Below are 19,920 nucleotides of genomic sequence, written 5' to 3'. Positions count from 1 at the left end.
GTCTCTCTCTTTCCACTGAGCTAGTAACAAAGTAAGTATATTAAAATGTTACAGCTAGCTAGTGTCTCAAGTGACTTGTCACAAGATGTCAGAATATGTTACTGTTAGAACTGAGCAGGTCTAATATTTATTTATTTTTATATAATAATTAGATACAGTGCTCCTGTCGGCTGACTGCTAAATTGTCTGCCAAAAAAAGTCGTTTTTCAGTGCCTTAGTAGCCCCTGGATAGAGATGATGTGTGTGTGGAGGAGGGGGGGAGGTAGGAGATGGGGTTGGTTACCCCCATTTGGTGCTTGGCTTGTACTGAGCATGCGCAGTTCGCCTCCCCGTGCTCTCACTCTTCCCCCCTTACCAAAATCTGAAATGGTGCCCCGATTAGCCCCCAGAATACTGAGCCCTAATTATAAATGACATATTGGTGCGCCCTGATCCTAACTCCAAATACACCAAGTAGAGTTTGGAAGAGAATGTGGCACGTAGTCTCAAACAGAAGTTTCCTAAATTACTTGCACTATTCTCCCTGAGTAATTATGTGATTCAAACTAAACTGGTGTAAGATGACTAGTATTACAGTTATAACATGAAATACAGGCTTCTAATCAAAGACAATACCCTTTTTGAACCTAACCCCCCCACTAACACAAAACACACAGCAAAAGAATACCATAACCCCACACAAGCTGCAGAAGGCATATATTAAAAAGAGATTTTAAAAATAAGAAAGAACATCCTAATAGGCTCACAAAATGTTGAATTATTTTTATCCAATTCTGAGACTATACCAGTCAGAATCTGTATGAAGCCAGATCTAAGAACAGCCACATTGTAAGCAGAGTAGTAACCAGGTCGCACTAGGACAATGACAGACTGAGCTTTGATTACTACGTACAGGTGCCTATTTGTCCTAGCTTCTTAAATTAGGAAAGGGGAACCTACAGACTGTGGCTTGCCTGAATTCAGCCCACTAGGCTTGGGGTTCCCCCTGCAGTGGGGCGAATAGGCACTGGTGCTCCAGCCACAGAGGGTGTGCTGAGGCTTGGAGCACCCCATGCAGTTGGAGCACCAGTGCCTGTTCGCTCTGCTGCAGGGGCTGGAGGAAACCCTGAGCCTTGTGGGCTGGATTCAATGTAAGCAGCCAGTTCCATCTGGCCCGCAGTCACTGCCTGGCAATGGGGGAGAAAGCGGCTGTGGGAACAGCAGCACAGGAAAGCTCTGTCCCTGCACAAGCTTGCAGGTACCACCCACTTGCCAGGAATCACAGCCAAGAGAGGTGGGGAACAATTGTGCCAGTAAAGCAAGGCCATGTGGAGTCACCTACACTGTCCCTCCTACCCCCTGGAGCGATGCCCAGGTAGGTGTCCCCATCTCCTTCCCCCTCCTGCCCAAATCCACACCCCCAGCCTGCGACTGCATCCTATCTCCCACCCAGACCTTGCACCTCCTCACTTGAGGGCCAGGTCACTGAGGGATCCCCCCCTCCTCCCCTTCTCACTTGTGAGTGACACCTGACTGATTTTGATGTGGGTCAGTGGCCCCCAACCCAAAAAAGATTTGTGACCCTATTTTTAGGTGAAACTTAAACTGGTCTGGTCTGAGATGCTGAACTATTGCTTTCATATATATGAGTTGCAAGAGACAACCTTCAAAGCCTCTGTGTTGTAAAATATCACTTATTTGGACACTGGATAACTGCTGCAATACAAATCCCTCTCATACTTCATGCACTTAAGAGACAGTTCGTAAGATAAATGACCCCCCTCCCCCCCAATAAAAAAAAGATCCAAAGAAATAAGAGGAAGAGAAGAGGGAAGGTAGGGACACAAGTGTACATTACCCCATAAGGCGGCACACAAAATCTCAGAATTGAATCTCTTCTTGTATTTGCGAATTTCTGGGGTGTCGCTTTGTGGTCGTGTATTGGTAGGATTCACATTGACAACTGATCCCTTCCTGGTAGGATCTTGCCTTATTGCCTCTGACCTCATGGCTTCACTAGAAAATCCCACTGGGGGAAAAAAAAATAAACCACATGTAATACTATCTTTTCAGTATCAAATATTTACCATCTACTTTCTATTAAATAACCCAGATCAGTAACTAATAATATTAAGCAAGCCTTTCTTTCTGTAAGAAATGTAAATGGAAAAAGGAAATAAACTATGCAAATCCAGTGCAAATCAAGTAACAAGCATGATGGAAACATTGTAAACTACTTTAAAGAGCAACTCAAGTCACTGGACCTTTTTTTTCCCCCCACTTGTCTTCTTGCATCTACATTACTTACCCACAGAAGTCACAGTTGTCCCACTAGATGGAGAAATCTGTAGTAATCTGGGGTCTATAAAAGGTGTAAAGGAGGAGGAAGATTTGTGTTTCTGGAGTGTGTTACTAGCGGACTGAGTCTGCAATGTAAATTTCAACTTTATTAATATAAATGACAACAAAAAGTGATGATAACAATGAAACATTTCTAAGTCACTACAGAATTTTACCATTTCTCTTTCTGAAGTTCTTTTCCCACCCCCACCTTCTATATTTCCTATATACATAGGGCAGGCACCATGTCTGAATATATGCACATTTCACACATTACCACAAAATGCAGTTAGTATGTTCTTCACCCCTGTTATCTCAGGTTTTAAAGGAGATATTTAAGAAATGGTCATTACAACAGGCAAATAGTAAGGGAAGGCCTCTTGATCATTGGTTACAATATACATGGTACTTATGAAGTTATTAGAAGCTAGCGCTACTTCATTCCATATTTTAATTTTCTATGTATGAGCTGCCCACTGTGAACTTCTATTTGTTATGCATCTCCTGAAATTAGCTTATTTAATATGCTATGGAATTTGATCTCTTAATTGGGGCAACAAAATCTAAATAAACTGGGATCAGGCATTCACTTCTATGACTGATGAAATTTCAATGTCTGGTACTTTATGTTAATTCTCTACTTTTATTTTTTTAAACTGAGCCTCTTGCCAGAAAGCTCCAGCAGTTTCTTCCACCATCAATTCACATAGCAAATATTACACCTGTATCAAACAAGGGGCTCATTAGTGTGAAAGGTGCAGTAAACAGTGATATGAAGGTATGAATATGTAGTTGATAAAAGCACTGGTACTTTATTTAGTTTTGTATTCTAAACACATAGAAGGGAGAAAGATGCGTGAAACAATGAACTGTTAGAAGTGGGGATGGAATGACTCTGAAAAACCCTTGCCAGTTTAGTGCGTTAAGTGTTATATAGTGATAACATTGCACATAAAAGCAGAACGACACAAGTATAAAACAATCAAAAAGTAAAAGTGTGTTTGTCTGGATGTGTTAAGGCACTGTGGGAAAAATAAATGTGTTTCTGCTAAGCTTGTTTTATGCCTTTGCAAACAAGGTTAAAGGAGCTTCCTTGCTGTTAACCAGCCTAAAACCTCTGTCCCCTTGAAACCTCCACCTTCCTCACCAAATATAATTATTGGGCTTAATCATACTAAACTTTTCTACAAAGCAAAATACTTTCAACTACATTGCTAATAACTTCAAAGTCACCACAAATAACTGCCATAATCTTCTTATCAAAACTCAGTTTGAACTATATTGATTAAATCCTGCTGATTTGTTGTTTAGAACAAAGTAATGAACAGGTATAACCTTTAATCCCTGCACTGGTCTAAATAACCTGACAGAGTATATTTTTAGAAAGATAAATGACTAATGAAACGTAGCTGAAAATGAAGAATTACAAGCATTACCCTGACTACATTTCTGTGACAAAATGAATGCTTGCTAACATATGGTCCAATACATTTCACAAGTGCATTTAATCCTATTGTGAAAATTCTGCATCACTATTAACTCGGGTCCTTTTGTAACTGTACACAGAATACCTCAGCCTGGCACTGATGTCAAAGCACCTGTGTGTTTAAAGTTCAGTTCTATTCTGAGAAGCAGCAGCATGTTGTTACACATTTACACTGGCTGGTTGATTCCACATCATACTTGTTTACAAGTCTAAAGATGTTTTCTCTAAATGCCAGTCCTGCCTGTTCAACTGAAAAACTGAAAGTCATGCTGGATTCATTCCTTCTTATTCCTTGCCACCAACATAACAGAATGTGAAGATAAATTCATTTACACCTGTGCATCCCCATCACCTTTAAAGAGTTGCAAAAGTACAAGGACTGACCATATCAGTGAGATTTAGTGAACAATTCTGTTGTGTCTTACAAGAATGTAACATAGTCCGTCTATGCATTGCAGAGCCAGCAAAGATAACAGGAGTAAAATTCTGGAACAGCAAAGTCCTCAGCTAGGACTCCAAATAGAGACAGACAGCAGACTTGGAGAATAATCAGGAGTCATTTTTCCATGGTCTTTTTTTCAGGTTACTCCTATGCTTTAAAAACTCAAGAGCTCCTGTATTACCATTCCCAAAAACTAGTACCCCTCAACCAGCTTTCCTGAAATGCTCACCAACCCCATGTGGCAATTTCAAAAAGTAAAATCCTTCAATTAAACTGGAACCAGCTTCCTATATTCCCCTGATAATTTGTACAAGTGAGTCACTTGCACATGCCTAGTTATTTCCCCCTTTTTTATGGTAAAATCAACACAAAATTACCCAGTTTTATTTAATTACTTTTAAAAATCCCAGCAGATTCCTTGAAACTTGCCTGTTCCCAAAATAGAGTAATTTAAAAAAATATTTGTCTGAATATATAGTAATCAAGCTTAATATAAACAAAAGCCATGCAATTAATGACTCACTGTGGAAAGCAAAAATAGTCAACTGGCAAGTTTGGGGGTAAAACTGATCTAGAGTTAAGGGCTTTTAACACAGAACTGAAATTTGTTATTTTGGGGGAGGGAGAGAAGTGACAGAAAAAAGCAGGGGAAGACTGGCTGGAGTTCCTTTGCCAACTAGCTATTAGGTAATACTGGAATAACCCTAAGAAAGCAGCCAGCTGTGGTGCAAGACATACCTCATTAGTAGTTAGCTTGTCCTGGGGTGTCTGTGGGGACATGATGGGTGTCGGCTGGCTGGAGGATGGGGAGGAGGAGGTGGAAGAAGTGGAGGAGGAATGGCTTTGCTGTAAGAGATCTGGCAAGAGGTGAATGCGACCGGCAAAGCCATTGCTCTCATGATGGCTGGCACGCTTTGTGTCAACTGTACTCTGTAGAAAAAACAGGCACACTTGTCTTGCTCAAGTGCTGCTTAAGACTTATATCCCTATCAGCTTTATCTACTCTTTTTTTTTTTTTTTTTTAAATGTACCGATATCCTGTGTCTTGAAGCCTGGGTTAGAAGCGTGCAGAGCTTCCAGAAGTCAGTAAATACTGCACCTCTGGCAAGCAGACATGGGCCCCTCACTTAATCTGATTCACTTGTTAGGCCAGCTCCTTTACCAGAATAACCATGCCAGTAAGTCTATGGTGGTACCACTACTACAGGGAAAAGCTCACAATATTTGTTGTTTGCCATAATTTTACTTAATTCTAGTTTCCGTCACGTTCTGATCAGAACTTGAAATATCTCGTGAATTCCCTAATCTAACTATTTAACCTATCACCATGAAATCTTAATTAGCAAATGGTAGGGTTCAATTTAAAAACTGACATTCAGTTGCAAAACCCAACAGTGTGATTACTGAGGAAGCCCTATGAGCTATCATACTCATTAACCGATGAGCTAGTTTTAATACACAAGGAAGCATCATCTCGCAATCATAAAAAAGTAACATTTCAAAATTGAAGGAAACCAAACAACAAACCATCCACAGTCACAGCCCTGCATGTTACAACGTTCCCTCCCAGCCCCCTTACCAAATGTTTGCTACCTTGCTTTTTTGTTTGTATGTTCTTGATGTTAGGCATACAGTCATTAAAGGAATTGCGCATTCCTCTCCCCTCCCCTCCCCCCCTCCCCCGTCTGATTCTGAGATCCAGTGTCTGGTTCTGTCATAAAACCAGATTAAGCTTTTCTATTCTGAGTGCAGCTTTTCTATCTCTTTTTTGACACAAACTTTGAGGCACTCTGTGTGATGCTATGATGGGTGTCACTGCAATGCATGCAAAACAATAGCAGCAAGGGATGGAGGCTGCTCTCTTCTCTGCATGCATCTAATGTCTGCTCATCCAAAATATGCTACCTCTAGCTCTTGAAAACATGGACAACAAATATAATGAAAAAACAGCATGAGTGAACGAGCAAGTGGGTTAATGATCACAGTAAAGGCACAGCACTGTGCAGTAAGGAAACACAATACCTGTCGGACGATTAAAGTTCCCTCCTTGGAAGGGGTCATAGCAGGTTCACTCTCCACATCATCATGGACAATCATGGTTTTCACCGACTCTGTTTCACCATTGCTCAAGTTCAGAGTCGACCTAAGCACCAAGCAAGAAATAATTTGGATAAAAACACCCCATAATATTTGTTTTAACTTGGTCTTCGTGTATTTGTATCAAGCACATGTCATAGATCTTTTACATGGTCATCCAAAGCAGAAAATTGATATAAATCATCAAGGAAGAGGCTCTCCAAGAAGCAAACAAATTGTAAAATTGCTAAAAACAATTATTTACCTTTTATAAAATGCAAATGAGGGGCAGGAATAACACACATTATAATTTACCTTCTAGAAATACAAGACAAACATCAGTAAGATTTAAAGAATAAAATTTTCAAAAGGTGCTGAAATGACAGGCACTTACGTCCCATTTGGGCACTTATGCCTTGATTTTCAAAGGGACTTAGACTGAAGTCACTTTGGAAAACATAACATTTTTGAAGATGTTACCGATATGTTTTGGAAATGTGAGTATTAGCTGACTGATAAGTATTTTTCATAGACTCATACAATACTAGAACTGGAAGGGACTTCTAGAGATCGAGTCTAGTCCCCTGCCCTCACAGTAGGACCAAACACCTACTAGATCATCCCTGACAGATGCCTATCTAACATGCTCTTGAATATCTCTAGTGATGAAGATTCCACAACCTCCCTAGGCAATTTATTCTAGTGTTTAGGCAAAACTTCCTAACTGTCAGGGTGTTAATGTCCAACCTAAACCTCTCTCGCTGCAGTTTAAGCCCATTGCTTCTTGTCCTATCATCAGAGGCCAAAGAGAACAATTTTCCCCACTCCTTCCTGTGACACCCTTTTAGATACTTGAAAACTGCTATCATGCCTCCCCTCAGTCTTCTCTCTTCCAAACTAAACAAACCCAGTTCTTTCACAGTCTTCTGTCATAGCTCATGTTCTCTAGACCTTTAATCATTTTTGTTGCTCTTCTCTAGACCTTCTCCAATTTCTCCACATCTTTCTTGAAATGGTGCCCAGAACAGGACACAATACTCCAACTGAGGCCTAATCAGAGCAGACTAGAGAATGACTTTCTGTGTCTTGCTCACAACACTCCTGTTAATGAATCACAGAATCGTGTTAGCTTTTTTTGAAACAGTGTCACACTGCTGGTTCATATTTAGCTTGTGGTTCACTAGGACCCCTAGATCCCTTTTAGCAGTACTCCTTCCTAGACAGTCGCTTCCCATTCTGTATGTGTGAAATGTATTGTTCCTTCCTAAGTGGAGTACTTAGCATTTGTCCTTATTAAACTTCGCTCTATTTACCTCAACCATTTCTCCAGTTTGTCCAGATCATTTTGAATTATGACCCTATCCTCCAAAGTTGTTGCAACCCCTCCCAGTTTGGTATCAACTTAATAAGCATATTCTCTATGCCAATACCTAAATGGTTTATGAAGATATTGAACCGAACTGGTCACAAAACAGACTCCTGCGGAATCCCACTTGTTATGCACTTCCAGCACGACTCTGAACCAGTAATAACTATTCTCCGAGAATGGTTATCCAGTCAGTTATGCACCCATCTTACAGTAGCCCCAGTAGGTTGTATTTCCCTAGTTTATTAATAAGAATGTCACGTGAGACCGTATCAAATGCTTTAGTAAAGTCTAGGTATACCACATCCACCGCTTCTCCCTTATCCCCAAGACACGTTATCTTATCAAAGAAAGCTATCAGATTGGTTTGATAATGATTTGTTCTTCACAAATCCATGCTGGCTGTTACCTATCACCTTATTATCTTTCAGATGTCTGCAGATAAATTCCTTAATTATTCGCTTCATTATCCACCCTGGCACAGAAGTTAAACTAATTGGTCTGCGGTTTCCTGGGTTATTCTTATTTCCCTTTTTATAGATGGGTACTATATTTGCCCTTTTCCCATCTTCTGGGATCTCTTCCAACTTCCATGATTCTTCAAAGATGATGGCTAAATGCTCAGATACCTCCTCTATCAGTGGCTTGAGTATTCTAGGATGCATTTGATCAGGCCCTGGTGACTTGCAGACACCTAACTTTTCTAAGTAATTTTTAACTAGCTCTTATTATTTTAACTTCTAAATTATACCCATTTCCACTAGCATTCATTATGTTAGTCACCATCAAACTTCTTGACGAAAAACCGAAACAAAGAAGTCATTAAGCACCTCTGCCATTTCCAGGTTTCCTCTTATTGTTTCTCCCTCTTCACCGAGCAATGGGCCTACCCTGTCCTTGGTCTTCCTCTTGCTTCTATTATATTTGTACAACCTCTTCTTGTTACCCTTTATGTCTCTAGCTGGACTGAGCTCATTTTGTGCCTTTGCCTTTCTAATCTTGCCCCTGCATATTTGCATTATTTGCCTATATTCATTCTTGGTAATTTGACCTAGTTTCCACTTTTTATACAACTCCTTTTTATTTTTAGATCACGTAACATCTCTTGGTTAAGCCAAAGAGGTCTCTTGCCATACTTTCTATCTTTCCTATGCAGTGGAATAGTTTGCTTTTGGGCCTTTAATAATGTCCCTTTAAAAAGCTGCCAACTCCCTTCAGTTGTTCTTCCCTCTTAGTCTTGCTTTCCATGGTAGATTCCTGAATACTGTATTGATAAAAAAAGAGCTAATGAACGCAACATACATTGAGGTTTTTTCCCCTCAGCCACACAAACTAGAAAAATCACAGAATAACTAACACAGCTCTGGCGTCTTCTGGCCCAGACGTAGATTCATCGGCTCCTTCTTGTTCCATATCGTCATCCTCCTCATCTGTCGTCCCGGACTCTTCACTGGACGATGAATAATCTGTCACCTTGTGCGGAGGTCGCACATCCTCTACAGCTCGCAATTCTTTAGCCAAGGCAGTTAAATCCTAGCAAGGATGAGACACAGTGGGGGGGGGGGGGGGGGGGGGCGGGGGGAGGAGAGGAATAATATGAAATTCAACAGTGAAGCTGCAGATTGGATAGGAGGGAGGCAGCATATCAGTAACACAGCTGCAGGGACTGATGCTGTTTTGTTTGCTGCTGCACTTCCTTAGTTCCCAGCAACAGGGTCTTTTTGTTGGTTTACTGATTTCTTTGTGCTTCACTGGTATATCAAACAACAAAAACCTAGAAATGTAAGTCTAGGTGGGTCTTTGCCTCCTCTCCCTCCTACCAGAACTCGCTAGAGCAATGCATACACTAAAATACATTTTTTCAAGGAGCCCATCAGTTGCCCTCCCCAACTGCAGACAGACAAGCTACACTGCAGGGAAATATGGACAGCAAAGTTGTAAGGCAGCCTAAAATGTACTGAATTGCCCGTTCAGTTTGTATAAAATACTTCACTTTTATTTATAAACTGACGCGATGCGAGCCACCATCTTCCTTTCATTTGATGGAGCACTTGAGTGCTAGGGCAATACAAGAACAAACAACAGATTCATAGACTAGGATTCAGATAGAACCACTGGAATTATTTATGATGACCTCTTGGTCACCAAAAGCACAATATGTCATTATAACAATGGCAAAAACTAAAAATGTGCACTGTGCCATTTGATTGTAACAGCTGAGTGCTTACCACTTCTCCCTGCACCATGGGGCACAGCAACAGTACAGTTGGGTCATATGAATCATCATTGGTCCAGTCACAGGAAGAATACGTAGGACAGAAGGAGAGGATTGAAAGGGAAAAAAAATGAGAAAATAAAAATAAATTCAAGCAGCAAATAAAGTGTATTTAAATGTTTAACACTTCATAGTATGCTACTGCCAAACAATCTCTAATTCACTTTCAGTGGTTGGGGCTACTATGAAAGTATTTGTAATGGACCTATCTAACACTAAGTGAAAAATCAGCACAGATGTATTTAACTTACAGCAGGCTTGCTGGGTCTGAGGACTTCCTTCTTTTCTTCAGGTTTTTTGACTGCATTTTCATGACGTTGAGATGGTGAACCTTCAGATTTGGATGATGCTACACATGCATCAAGACCACCAAAACACACAAAAAAAGGGTTGTTCAGTTACGAATTTTTTATTTCTATGGTGGCAGAAATGAAAAGGCCTCGTCTATACTGGTTATTTCTGCCATGGGGGGCAGCTGCAAGTTTACCTGCACCCATGCAAAACTCTAGTGGCAATAGGAAATGCTACAAGCAGCTGTGATTTGCACTGGTGCAGCTTACCAGTGATTGAAAACATGGAAAGAGGTACGTAACTTACATACAGCAGCTTTGCCTATCTATACTGGGGATCTGATATTCAGGGGAGGTAAACTGTATTGCGCCACAAGATTTCCTATCATCAAATTCTCTTCACATTTACTTCTGGAAAACTTGTTTGCCCTGATCTGGGGGATTTCAAACAAAAGGAAATAGACTGGGAGCTAAAATGGTACAAGGTAGAACTTTTACCCCTTCTAAAGAGTCAGAGCCAGGGAGCTTAATGCCAGAAGGGACCATCAAATCATGTAGCCTGACTTGTGTGTCACAGGTCATCTCCACCACTGATGATCTGCCCTTAACAATCTATACCACTCTAGCAACATTCTTGGCTTGCTATCAATGTCTATAACTGGGGGAGATACACACTGTAGAGAAGACCCAGATCCTCTCAATCTCCCTTATGTTTCTCTGCCTCTGTCAGGGGATAGTCACCTTATTCCCATGGCAAAACTAGAAGCCAGTCTAACAGTCTGAGCACAGCCCATCAGCTCAATCTCAACAGTTCAAAGAGTTAATAGTATGCAACACTGAGCATTTTGGGGTTTCCACAGACTTATTTCATTCCAAGCTCCTTTTCTTTTAGCCACCTCTATAGCATGCCTTACTATGGTACAGCTGAATATGCTCTAACATAGTGTTTCTTAAACTGTGTTCTGCGGCACACCAGTGTGCCGCAAGGCAATCAGAGGCATGCTGCAGAGAACAAGAGAATTCAAAATGGCCACCCTTAAAGGGGCAGGTGACTTTTTTTCCCCCCCTCAATAACTTTCCCCCAACCTTCCCCCTCCCCCCCCCCCCCCCGAGACTTTGGGAAGGGGGGCAGCCTTAACAAAAAATCCTTGGTGTTCCTCATTAAGAAAAAATTATTATTTGGTGTTCCTCTGTCTTAAAAATGTTGAGACACTGTTCTAACACTACACAGCAGCAGTGTCCTGCTCAATCCAAAAAGTTATCGTGAAACTTTTCTGCTTTTGCTGTCTGTGTACGGAGAGAGGCAGGGATTGCTTTTCAGATATAATTTCTGTAGTTTTTTTCACACCCCTTCTCATATTAAAAAAATTATCCTAGGTCAAAAGGAAATATGACATCTTGACATTTGGAGAAAAGAAATTGAGATAAAAAATAATTAAAATGCCAATAAATCTGGCACTGGAAAATAATGTCTGTCGTTGTGCTCATGGACAGAGTTACTGTGCAATGAACAAAAAATATGAGATGCTCATACAAATGAAGAAAGTTAGGGCAAACTTTGTATATGAAAAGGAATGGACTTAGTCATGTAATTTGTCCTGTACACTGGTGAATACAACTATACTTGAATCTGAATTGGAGAAAGAGGCTAAAACTTACTCTTGAAGATTTCTTTACCAACAAGCTTCTTAAAACACAGGCTATGAAAAGGGATGGGACTTACATAGAATCAAAACCTCCCAGCCTGATACTTTACATTAAAATTCCTTTTAAGGGAAGAGTCTTTGTTATTATTAGCTGCTGCACAATCCAAACATCACAGATTAATCTAGGAATCTGAAAGGAAGGAAAAGAAGGGGACTTACATCTCATTCGGAATCGTTCACCAGAGCCACTCTGAGATCCAGGATGGGAACCCGGCTGTGAGCTGGAGTTACTTGAGCCAGAGGAACTGCCGCTGCCTGGTCTCGGCACGAGTTTCTCAACCCTTTCCCATAGCAGACGAGGCTCTATGTTGCTGTCTCAAGGAAAGTGCATTTGTCAACTTTAATTTCAGATATCAGCTATTACACTTACAATCAAGCTTGCTCATTCATCAATATTTTGTCAATGACTGATCGGATGGAGTGTACTAATCCTTGTGCTTAGGGCTCTCAAAGCAATTAAAATCCTATACTACAGCCACACTAGCCATCTTATTACCAGAAAAACCAATCTTTTACAAAAAGAAGTAAATAAACAAAAATTAAACAGATGCTTTTTGTGCTTCTTTTTGTTTGAGGGCTGATTATACAACTGTACAATATCTGAGAACTGAAAAGCCTCTGGGTTCCTTTTAACCCTGGACCCTGTAAATACTTACTACTGTGCACTGTGCTTACTCCTGGGAAAAACTCCCACTGCAACACAAGGGGTCCAGTTTTGCAGCACTCAGTACAAAACTGGATACCAAGCATTTGCATGATTGGCCCCTTTTTTCTAAATGTTAAGGCTACATATCACAAGACTTAAACAGCCCCTTCAAAGATGCAGGAAGAAGTTTAATTAGGCTTTATTGAACTATTTAGTGCCAAAGAAACTCAACCTTAACTGTTAAGAAAGAATGGATGCACTTTCCTTCTTCCTTCACATCAGAAGGATAATGCTTTGGATCTTTTCCCTGGCTTCCATCTAATCTTTCCCTTACAGAACAAGAGAGAGAGGGTGATGTGGGCTTACGAACAAACCTCGTGGAGTTTCTTTGCCCTGCTTGATTATTTTGCTGCCCACTGCCCTGCAGTGGAGAATCTCGACGAGATAGGACGGGAGACCTGGATGTTGTTCTCACAGGTACCTTGGGTGAAAAAAGAAACAGTAAAAATTCATGAGGAAAAAGGGGAAAAAATTAAAAGTCTCCTCCCACAGCACATATATTCTGAATAACATTATTCTAAGTCAAGTCAGTATAATTGAACAAAATGAAAGAAAACAAAAAAACCCCCAAAACAAATGAATTAACTTAGTGGGTTGCTGTTTGGATACTGTAAAAAACTGAAAGTTTAGACTAACATGCCTAAATAGCTACCATACAAACATACACACCTTACCCCAAACTATTGAGACATTTTAAAAGAATATGGTATTTTCACTGAAGCAAGGGACAACACAAAGCAATTTGCTGAAATAGCATGAGGATTAGGAAAATAAGCTCAAAGGAACCAAACAAATGCCTGGTAATGGATTAGCAGGAGGCAAAGATTGGTGGGAAGCAAGAACATACTCAGAAGAAGCAAATCCCAAGTGGAAGGGGGGGAAATATTGAATGTTTCTTTTTTGTTTAGTTCCATCTAAACATAATTATGCTCATGATTTACAGCTTGGTCTGCCAACCAGAAGTAGAGGAAAATAAACTTTTAACTTGAAGCTATCATGCCAGGGATGTTTTAAATTCTTCCCTGAATACTGTAATGATTTATTAACTTTGCATAATAATTCACTTCTCTGCAAGAGCCATAGTGTGCAAATACTTGTAATGTTCATCAGATTGTAATTCTTTTTTTTTTTTTTAAACATGTTGTCATGGGGCAATTGACTAGATATCTACAGTATGAACTTCCTTCCAAAATATGTTGCCCAGTAATGACACTGCTCTGTGGGCCTGGCTTTTCTGGGGCCTAAACGATCACACTCTTCAAATTAAAGAAGAAGAAGAAGAAAAAAAAGTAGCACAATTCTGTCTTTCTACTCCTTACCCTTGGAGGCACCTCGTCACTGTCTGCTCTAGCCCAAGCCTTTTGAGTGGGGTCAGGTACCTCCGACTTAGAGTCAGAACTCTGATTTAGCACTTCACTGCGTGAAGGTAGATATGGGTCCTGAGAACGAAGATGGTGATGTGCAAATTTAGGAGAAGGGTCACTGAAGGAATGGGATCGCGAGACAGGGGAAACATTGTTCTTGAGAGATGCCAGATGGGACCACTGTACCTTACAAAAAAACAAAACATAAAACATTCAATGCGCTCTGTACAACTGGCTTTTTTAACAGAATAAAGGCGAGTGGGGTAGGAAGAGACAAATTGGTTATGGCATAAGGCAAGCGTGAGGTGGAATCAAAAAGCAAGGAAGGTGCCCAGAGAACATAACAGACTGAAAATACAACATGTATGCATTTTAGTGAGGTATGCTCTCCAAATACACATACACTAGTAACCAGAAAAAAAAAATTAACCGAAGATCTACACTGGGGGCCTGATTCAGAATCCAATGAAATCAACAGGAGCCTTTCCACTGGCTTCATTGGACTTTGATAAGGTCTGAGATAGCAGCACATATTGGACGGGCAATTTGAAGTAGACATTGAAGTGAAGAAATTCGTGACGTTAGGAACACTGTCAAGTGTGCAAACCTAAATATATTCGGATTTATGTTGTAACTAACATCTTAAATTTACTAGACAACACAAAACTTTTGAAGGAAGATCATAAAAGAAAGGTCTTTATTCCTTTAGTCATTTTAGTATTTTTTATATATATATATATATATATATATATATATTATACAGGCAGTCCCCGGGTTACGTACAAGATAGGGACTGTAGGTTTGTTCTTAAGTTGAATTTGTATGTAAGTCGGAACTGGTACATATTGTAGGGGAAACTCTAGCCAAACATTTCTCCAGAGCTCAGTTTTATTCTCCCACACCTCACTTCCTTCAGTCCTTTATTTTCAAGCGGAGGTGTCTGCTTAGAAAAGCCGCTCCGCGTCTCCCTGGTCTGCTTGCGGGGGGGGGGGGGGGGGGGGCGCACTAGCTTCACGTCTCCCTGGTCTGCTGGGGGGAAGCATCTAGTGCGGGGTTGCCTCACCCCGTTTGTAAGTAGGGATCCGATGTAAATCGGATCCATGTAACCCGGGGACTGCCTGTATACATAATATATATTTCAATCCTATGTACAGTAAAACTTCATTAGTCCGGCATCCAATGCTCTGGCACGCCTGATGGTCCAGCACCATCAGGAACCTGGAAGAGCTCAGGGCAGTCGGACAATTGGAGCTGCTTTGCGCCCGGCTTCCCTGATTCAGCCGCTGCTGAAACTGACCAGCAGCGGCTGAATCGGGGACGCCTGGGGCAGAGCTGGGCTATTGGAAGGGGGGGCTATGAGAGGTTTGGGGTGGCATCTCCCCGACCCCACCCCAGACCCCTCATAGCTCCCCCCCCCCCTTCTGATAGTCTGGCATATCTGATAATCCGGCACTCCCTGGGTCCTGAAGGTGCCGTATTATCAGAAGTTTACTGTATGTATATTACACATTATGTAGTATTCATAATGCATATTATACATACTCCATATATCATATGCTGTACATGCAAACATACACACGATAGAGGCACAGTAGCAACTCCACAGTTTAAGCTCCATTAGCAGATCTATATGTAAGTCTCAGATTGACCCTCTATCCCATTCCCTTCTCAGTGTTGAGCTCAGTAAGCCATTTGTTTGAAAAATGCTTTCTGAAATTGATTAAGAGGCAAACCCTTTTCACATAAGATCACAACTCCAGGACATATTTTCTTCACCTATTCATTAAACACCAGTTAACATTTACCCTTAGTTTTATGAGGGTGCCTATATTTGATTTTTACAAGTTTATTACTGAATTGTTTTTATTACACACAGCTGTGCAAGAGATGGATTCATCTGAGTACAAGTCAAAAGCAGGAATTCAGAAATTCTTAGATGGTTATAAAGTTATCACACACAAGTCCAAGACTGTCAAATACTATTAGAAGTCTCTCCCCCCCCCAACCCCCCCCCCCCAAAAAAAATCAGGAAAATTTGAGTTGAAGATGAAATTTTGTTACAATTCTTCCCATTCTCTCTCTGTTCAGATTTTGCAGTTACCCCAAACATTTGCAATAGCTAGTCACAACAAGGTTAGCAAGGACAATCTGAGTCATCACTGTAATTAATTATGTGAGTTATCAAAAGGAAAAAGGAAACATTTTATGTTTGTTACAAAACTTTTTGCACAGGCACAGAAATTGCTTGCCAAGTTTAATTGAATCAATGTAATTAAATTATAAATAAAAGCTTTTTGTGAAATTTAGCCTGTATTTTTTTTTCCAACATTCATACTCTAAACTCTAAAAAACAGGCTCTCAAAATTGAGAGATTCTTTAGTAAACAAGACAACCAGCTGTTCTTGAATCCAGTTTGTAATTTTCTACAGGGATGTAAAAGTCAAGCTTGGTTATTTCCCTTCTGCACATCCAGTAATAAAAGACTTTCCAGTAATAAATGACTATCTGGACCAAATCATCACCTGTGCAACCTCACTTTAAGTTTGACAGGAATGAAGACAACCATTCTGCTGATGTACAGGCAGTGACAGAATGCAGCTAGCTCTCTTAAGTAGGCTGGCTCTGAGGAGAAGTAAAAAAGCAATAAAACCCAGATGCCCATCACTAAAAAAAGCAGGTGTAACTCTGAACACATACAGGGCACAGATCTGTTGAGTAAGTCACTCTGTAAAGTAATAATACACTTTAAATATGTATGTTTATATGCCAAGACTTTCAAACCTGAAGTGAAGTGTATCAGGGCCTCTAAGTTTCTTCTACCCCCTTCAAGATTTTCTGTTTTTACCTGGGGTTCCATTGGCCTTTGCAGTGCAGGCTGGACAGGCTCTGAGTTTCCATTGGAAAAGGACTCTGATCTTGAAGGCACTGGTGGCTCCAACACTTTGCCCGTCTGTTTAGACTGTGCTTCAGGGGAGCCCTGGTTAGTTTTTCTAAATCTATCCTCCACCTAAACCAAAATTAAAGCAAGTTAAAACTAGCAGTCAATGAAGTGAAGTATTACTGTAGGGAAAAGAGAGCAACCATCTCTCTCTTTACAAGCACACATTAAGGTTGAAGACAATTTTTTCCCTGGCTATGCGAACTGCTGGATGAACAGGAGCAACACAGCAGGTGAGTCTAGTCTGGAATCTTTACCAGGACACAGTGGAGGTAGTAAGATATTCCTTGACAGTGAAAAACTGTTGAAACAGATTTGTCTACCTTAAGAGATCATAATTTTACCAGACATAAAAACCATCAAATCACATCTTTTAGTCTGTCTTTTGTCTACTCCTCTATTAATGTCTGAGAGATAATTTTAGGTTAGATCACCAGCCTTTTAGAGCACCCAGAGATGCATGCCTCTTCTTAACTACTCGGATGGAGAACTCTCCCTTATCTTCTTCTCCCCCTTAACATAGGGAAACTGCCACCCATTTCCTGGTGGGATCTTTATTCTCTCCTCTCCTGATTTATTTCCTTTGATAAAAGGAGGACTGGATGGTACATAGTTTGAGAACTGCTGACCTAATTCACGCATCAGCCATCACACCTGTGCATATAACTTACATGCTTTTAGCATCGATGCAATACAGATGCGTATTAAAAAGGTTAAACTTGTATCAATTTTTCATATATTCGACGTCACAATACGTGATTGTTTTAGCCTCTTGCAAGAAGTAACCCTTCCCCCTCCTCTACCAATTCCTCCCATGCCTCACACTGCTCTGGAATCCTCTTCACAGCAGACACCCTTATATTCCCCCCACCCAAACCTCTAAATCTGCCTCCTGCTTCCTCTTCCTCTCCCTCTCCTCATACACCTTTCACAGGGTCTCTGCTGTGCTTCGCAGTCAGTATCCTGACCAGCTCCCTGAACCATCATTTTGCTTGTGGACATAGATTCAGTCTCACTAGAAATGGGTAGGGAAAGAATGGCAGCCAGCTTTATTAAGAGCAGCTTCATTTTCACAGGCAGACAGTCTGTAGGAAAATGGTGGCCATCTTGCTGGCTATAGACCCAATGACAGAAATTGGAGATGGTGGCCATTTTGAGTAAAGGAAAATTAAGAACGTGCAGCCTTTCATCAGGTTTCCAAAAACATACCCAAACTGATACAATTGCAATAGATGGCAATACTGGTTATGATACTCCATTTTAACAGAGTAATTTACTGATCAACGGTGTGTTTTTCTCAGCCAGTACGATAAATGAAAATAAAGCCATTATCTTTATATCATAAAAAATGTGTTCCACATTACACACACAGATATTAGTTCTAACTAAAAGAAAGAATCTGTGGAAGAATATTTACCCAATAGATTTACATCATAGAATTTACAACCCAAAATATTTGGACTGCACCTCTCTCCTTGCAAATACAGGAGGGCATGCTGGATTTGAACATTAAGCTTCAGTGTTCGATGACAGCGCTTCTGCCCTCATGCCTAGTGAGTACTTCTAAAGCTCTAATGCAGCACAACTGTCTGATTTAGTAGAATAAACAGAACTGCACCATTAGCTTATCTATGTTAACTGTACAGATGGACCCTACAGATAGAGGCTGGAGAACTTATTTTGCATGACACCAACCAGAAGAGGAGTCAGCCCCAGAAAGGAAATTAGGTGATCAAGGTTCTAGTGTGGATCTTTAACTCTCCCTAGTCTATGAAAACTGGAACAAAGTAGACATGAAGGAAAAAGTTTGTAGGGAGGGAAGACCGATAGATGAGAAATGTTCTTTCACTTCCCTAAAATTAGACGTATTAATCTGTTTTGGAATCACTGCTTGGCATGCCTTCCTGCCAAAGGATCTGCTGCAGAAGACCAGAGATCAAACCTGCAGTGTTCCTTGAAAGTACTGATAGGAGACCAGGGCAGCAGCTTGATTGATCTATTTCTTTTGCAGATTTCGGCTCAAGTTCCAGAAGGTTGACATGCATCCTGTCCTCCGGGGGTACCCAACTACACTGTGCCATGGTCTGTAACGATCACCTTGTCTGGCGAAGCAGACACCCACACATACTCAATGGGGATCTTTCTACCACATCAGAGAAAACATGATTCTGGAAGGCATTGTAATCCAGGGTATTCGTGCTGTCACTGGTTGGTGAATACACAGGATCTATGCCGGAAAGCATCATAGATGGAGTCTGGCAAACGGGACAACTTATGAATATGAAGCCATATGCAATGCAAAGTTCTGCTTGGAGCTACAGGGTTGTGCTTAATGTGATCTATCAGAGTACTCATGGTGCAAAACTTGTCCGGCGGTAGATAAGCTCTCGTGATGAGTGACTCTAGGGAGGCCCCAATAAAGTCTCTCATCTGTGTCTGAGTATAGACGTTTTCAATTTCACAAGGACTCCTAAGGAAGAAAGAACTCAAAGCATTAATTGACTCCTAGGCTTTCTGATATGTCCTAGCAATGAGAAGACCAACGTCAAGATGGGTAAGACAGTGAAGCCGTTTCATGTGAAATGAGCTGCTACTACCAGAAAGACATTGGTGAAAGTCCTGGGGGCAAAGGAAAGGATGAATGTGTTCACAGGTACCAGGGCCCAGCTTACAGGTGGGTGGGTTGAATATCCACTGAAAGTGAATGTCTCATATTTAGAGGCCAAAAGTCTTTTTCTGTGGTTGGGATTACTGATGTCAGAGTGACTATCTGAAATTTCAGCTAGTGAATAAAGCTGTTGGGACTACAGAAATCCATGACAGGTCTCAAATCTTCCTCTTTTCTGTGGCTTAGAAATATGTACCATAAAAACCTTTTTCTAGGCATTGAAGAACTATTGCTCCTTGCTAGAGAAGCCACATGGTCCCAAAGGAGGACAGGAATATGGGTTT

General features: G+C 40.8%; 1 protein-coding gene across 4 annotated transcripts in view; it reads right to left on the bottom strand.

Moving 5' to 3' along the window:
* The window catches only part of MAP4K4 (mitogen-activated protein kinase kinase kinase kinase 4), a 248,345-nt gene that overhangs the window by 29,204 nt on the left and 199,221 nt on the right, over positions 1 to 19,920 (bottom strand). The window contains exons 16-26 of one of the 4 annotated variants that reach the window (XM_075917252.1): positions 16,876 to 17,037; positions 13,986 to 14,216; positions 12,981 to 13,087; positions 12,120 to 12,271; positions 10,216 to 10,313; positions 9,918 to 9,926; positions 9,047 to 9,222; positions 6,270 to 6,390; positions 4,986 to 5,177; positions 2,288 to 2,405; positions 1,838 to 2,008 (exon numbers count right to left, since the gene is read on the bottom strand). In XM_075917252.1, coding sequence (XP_075773367.1) covers positions 1,838 to 2,008; positions 2,288 to 2,405; positions 4,986 to 5,177; positions 6,270 to 6,390; positions 9,047 to 9,222; positions 9,918 to 9,926; positions 10,216 to 10,313; positions 12,120 to 12,271; positions 12,981 to 13,087; positions 13,986 to 14,216; positions 16,876 to 17,037 — 1,537 coding nt within the window. The remainder of the gene's footprint in view (positions 1 to 1,837; positions 2,009 to 2,287; positions 2,406 to 4,985; positions 5,178 to 6,269; positions 6,391 to 9,046; positions 9,223 to 9,917; positions 9,927 to 10,215; positions 10,314 to 12,119; positions 12,272 to 12,980; positions 13,088 to 13,985; positions 14,217 to 16,875; positions 17,038 to 19,920) is intronic. The other 3 variants (XM_075917256.1, XM_075917260.1, XM_075917268.1) reach the window with 3 other exon arrangements.

Source organism: Pelodiscus sinensis, chromosome 1 (genome assembly GCF_049634645.1).
Source record: "Pelodiscus sinensis isolate JC-2024 chromosome 1, ASM4963464v1, whole genome shotgun sequence".
Taxonomy (NCBI): domain Eukaryota; kingdom Metazoa; phylum Chordata; order Testudines; family Trionychidae; genus Pelodiscus; species Pelodiscus sinensis.
This window is presented reverse-complemented; position numbering and strand designations above follow the sequence as displayed.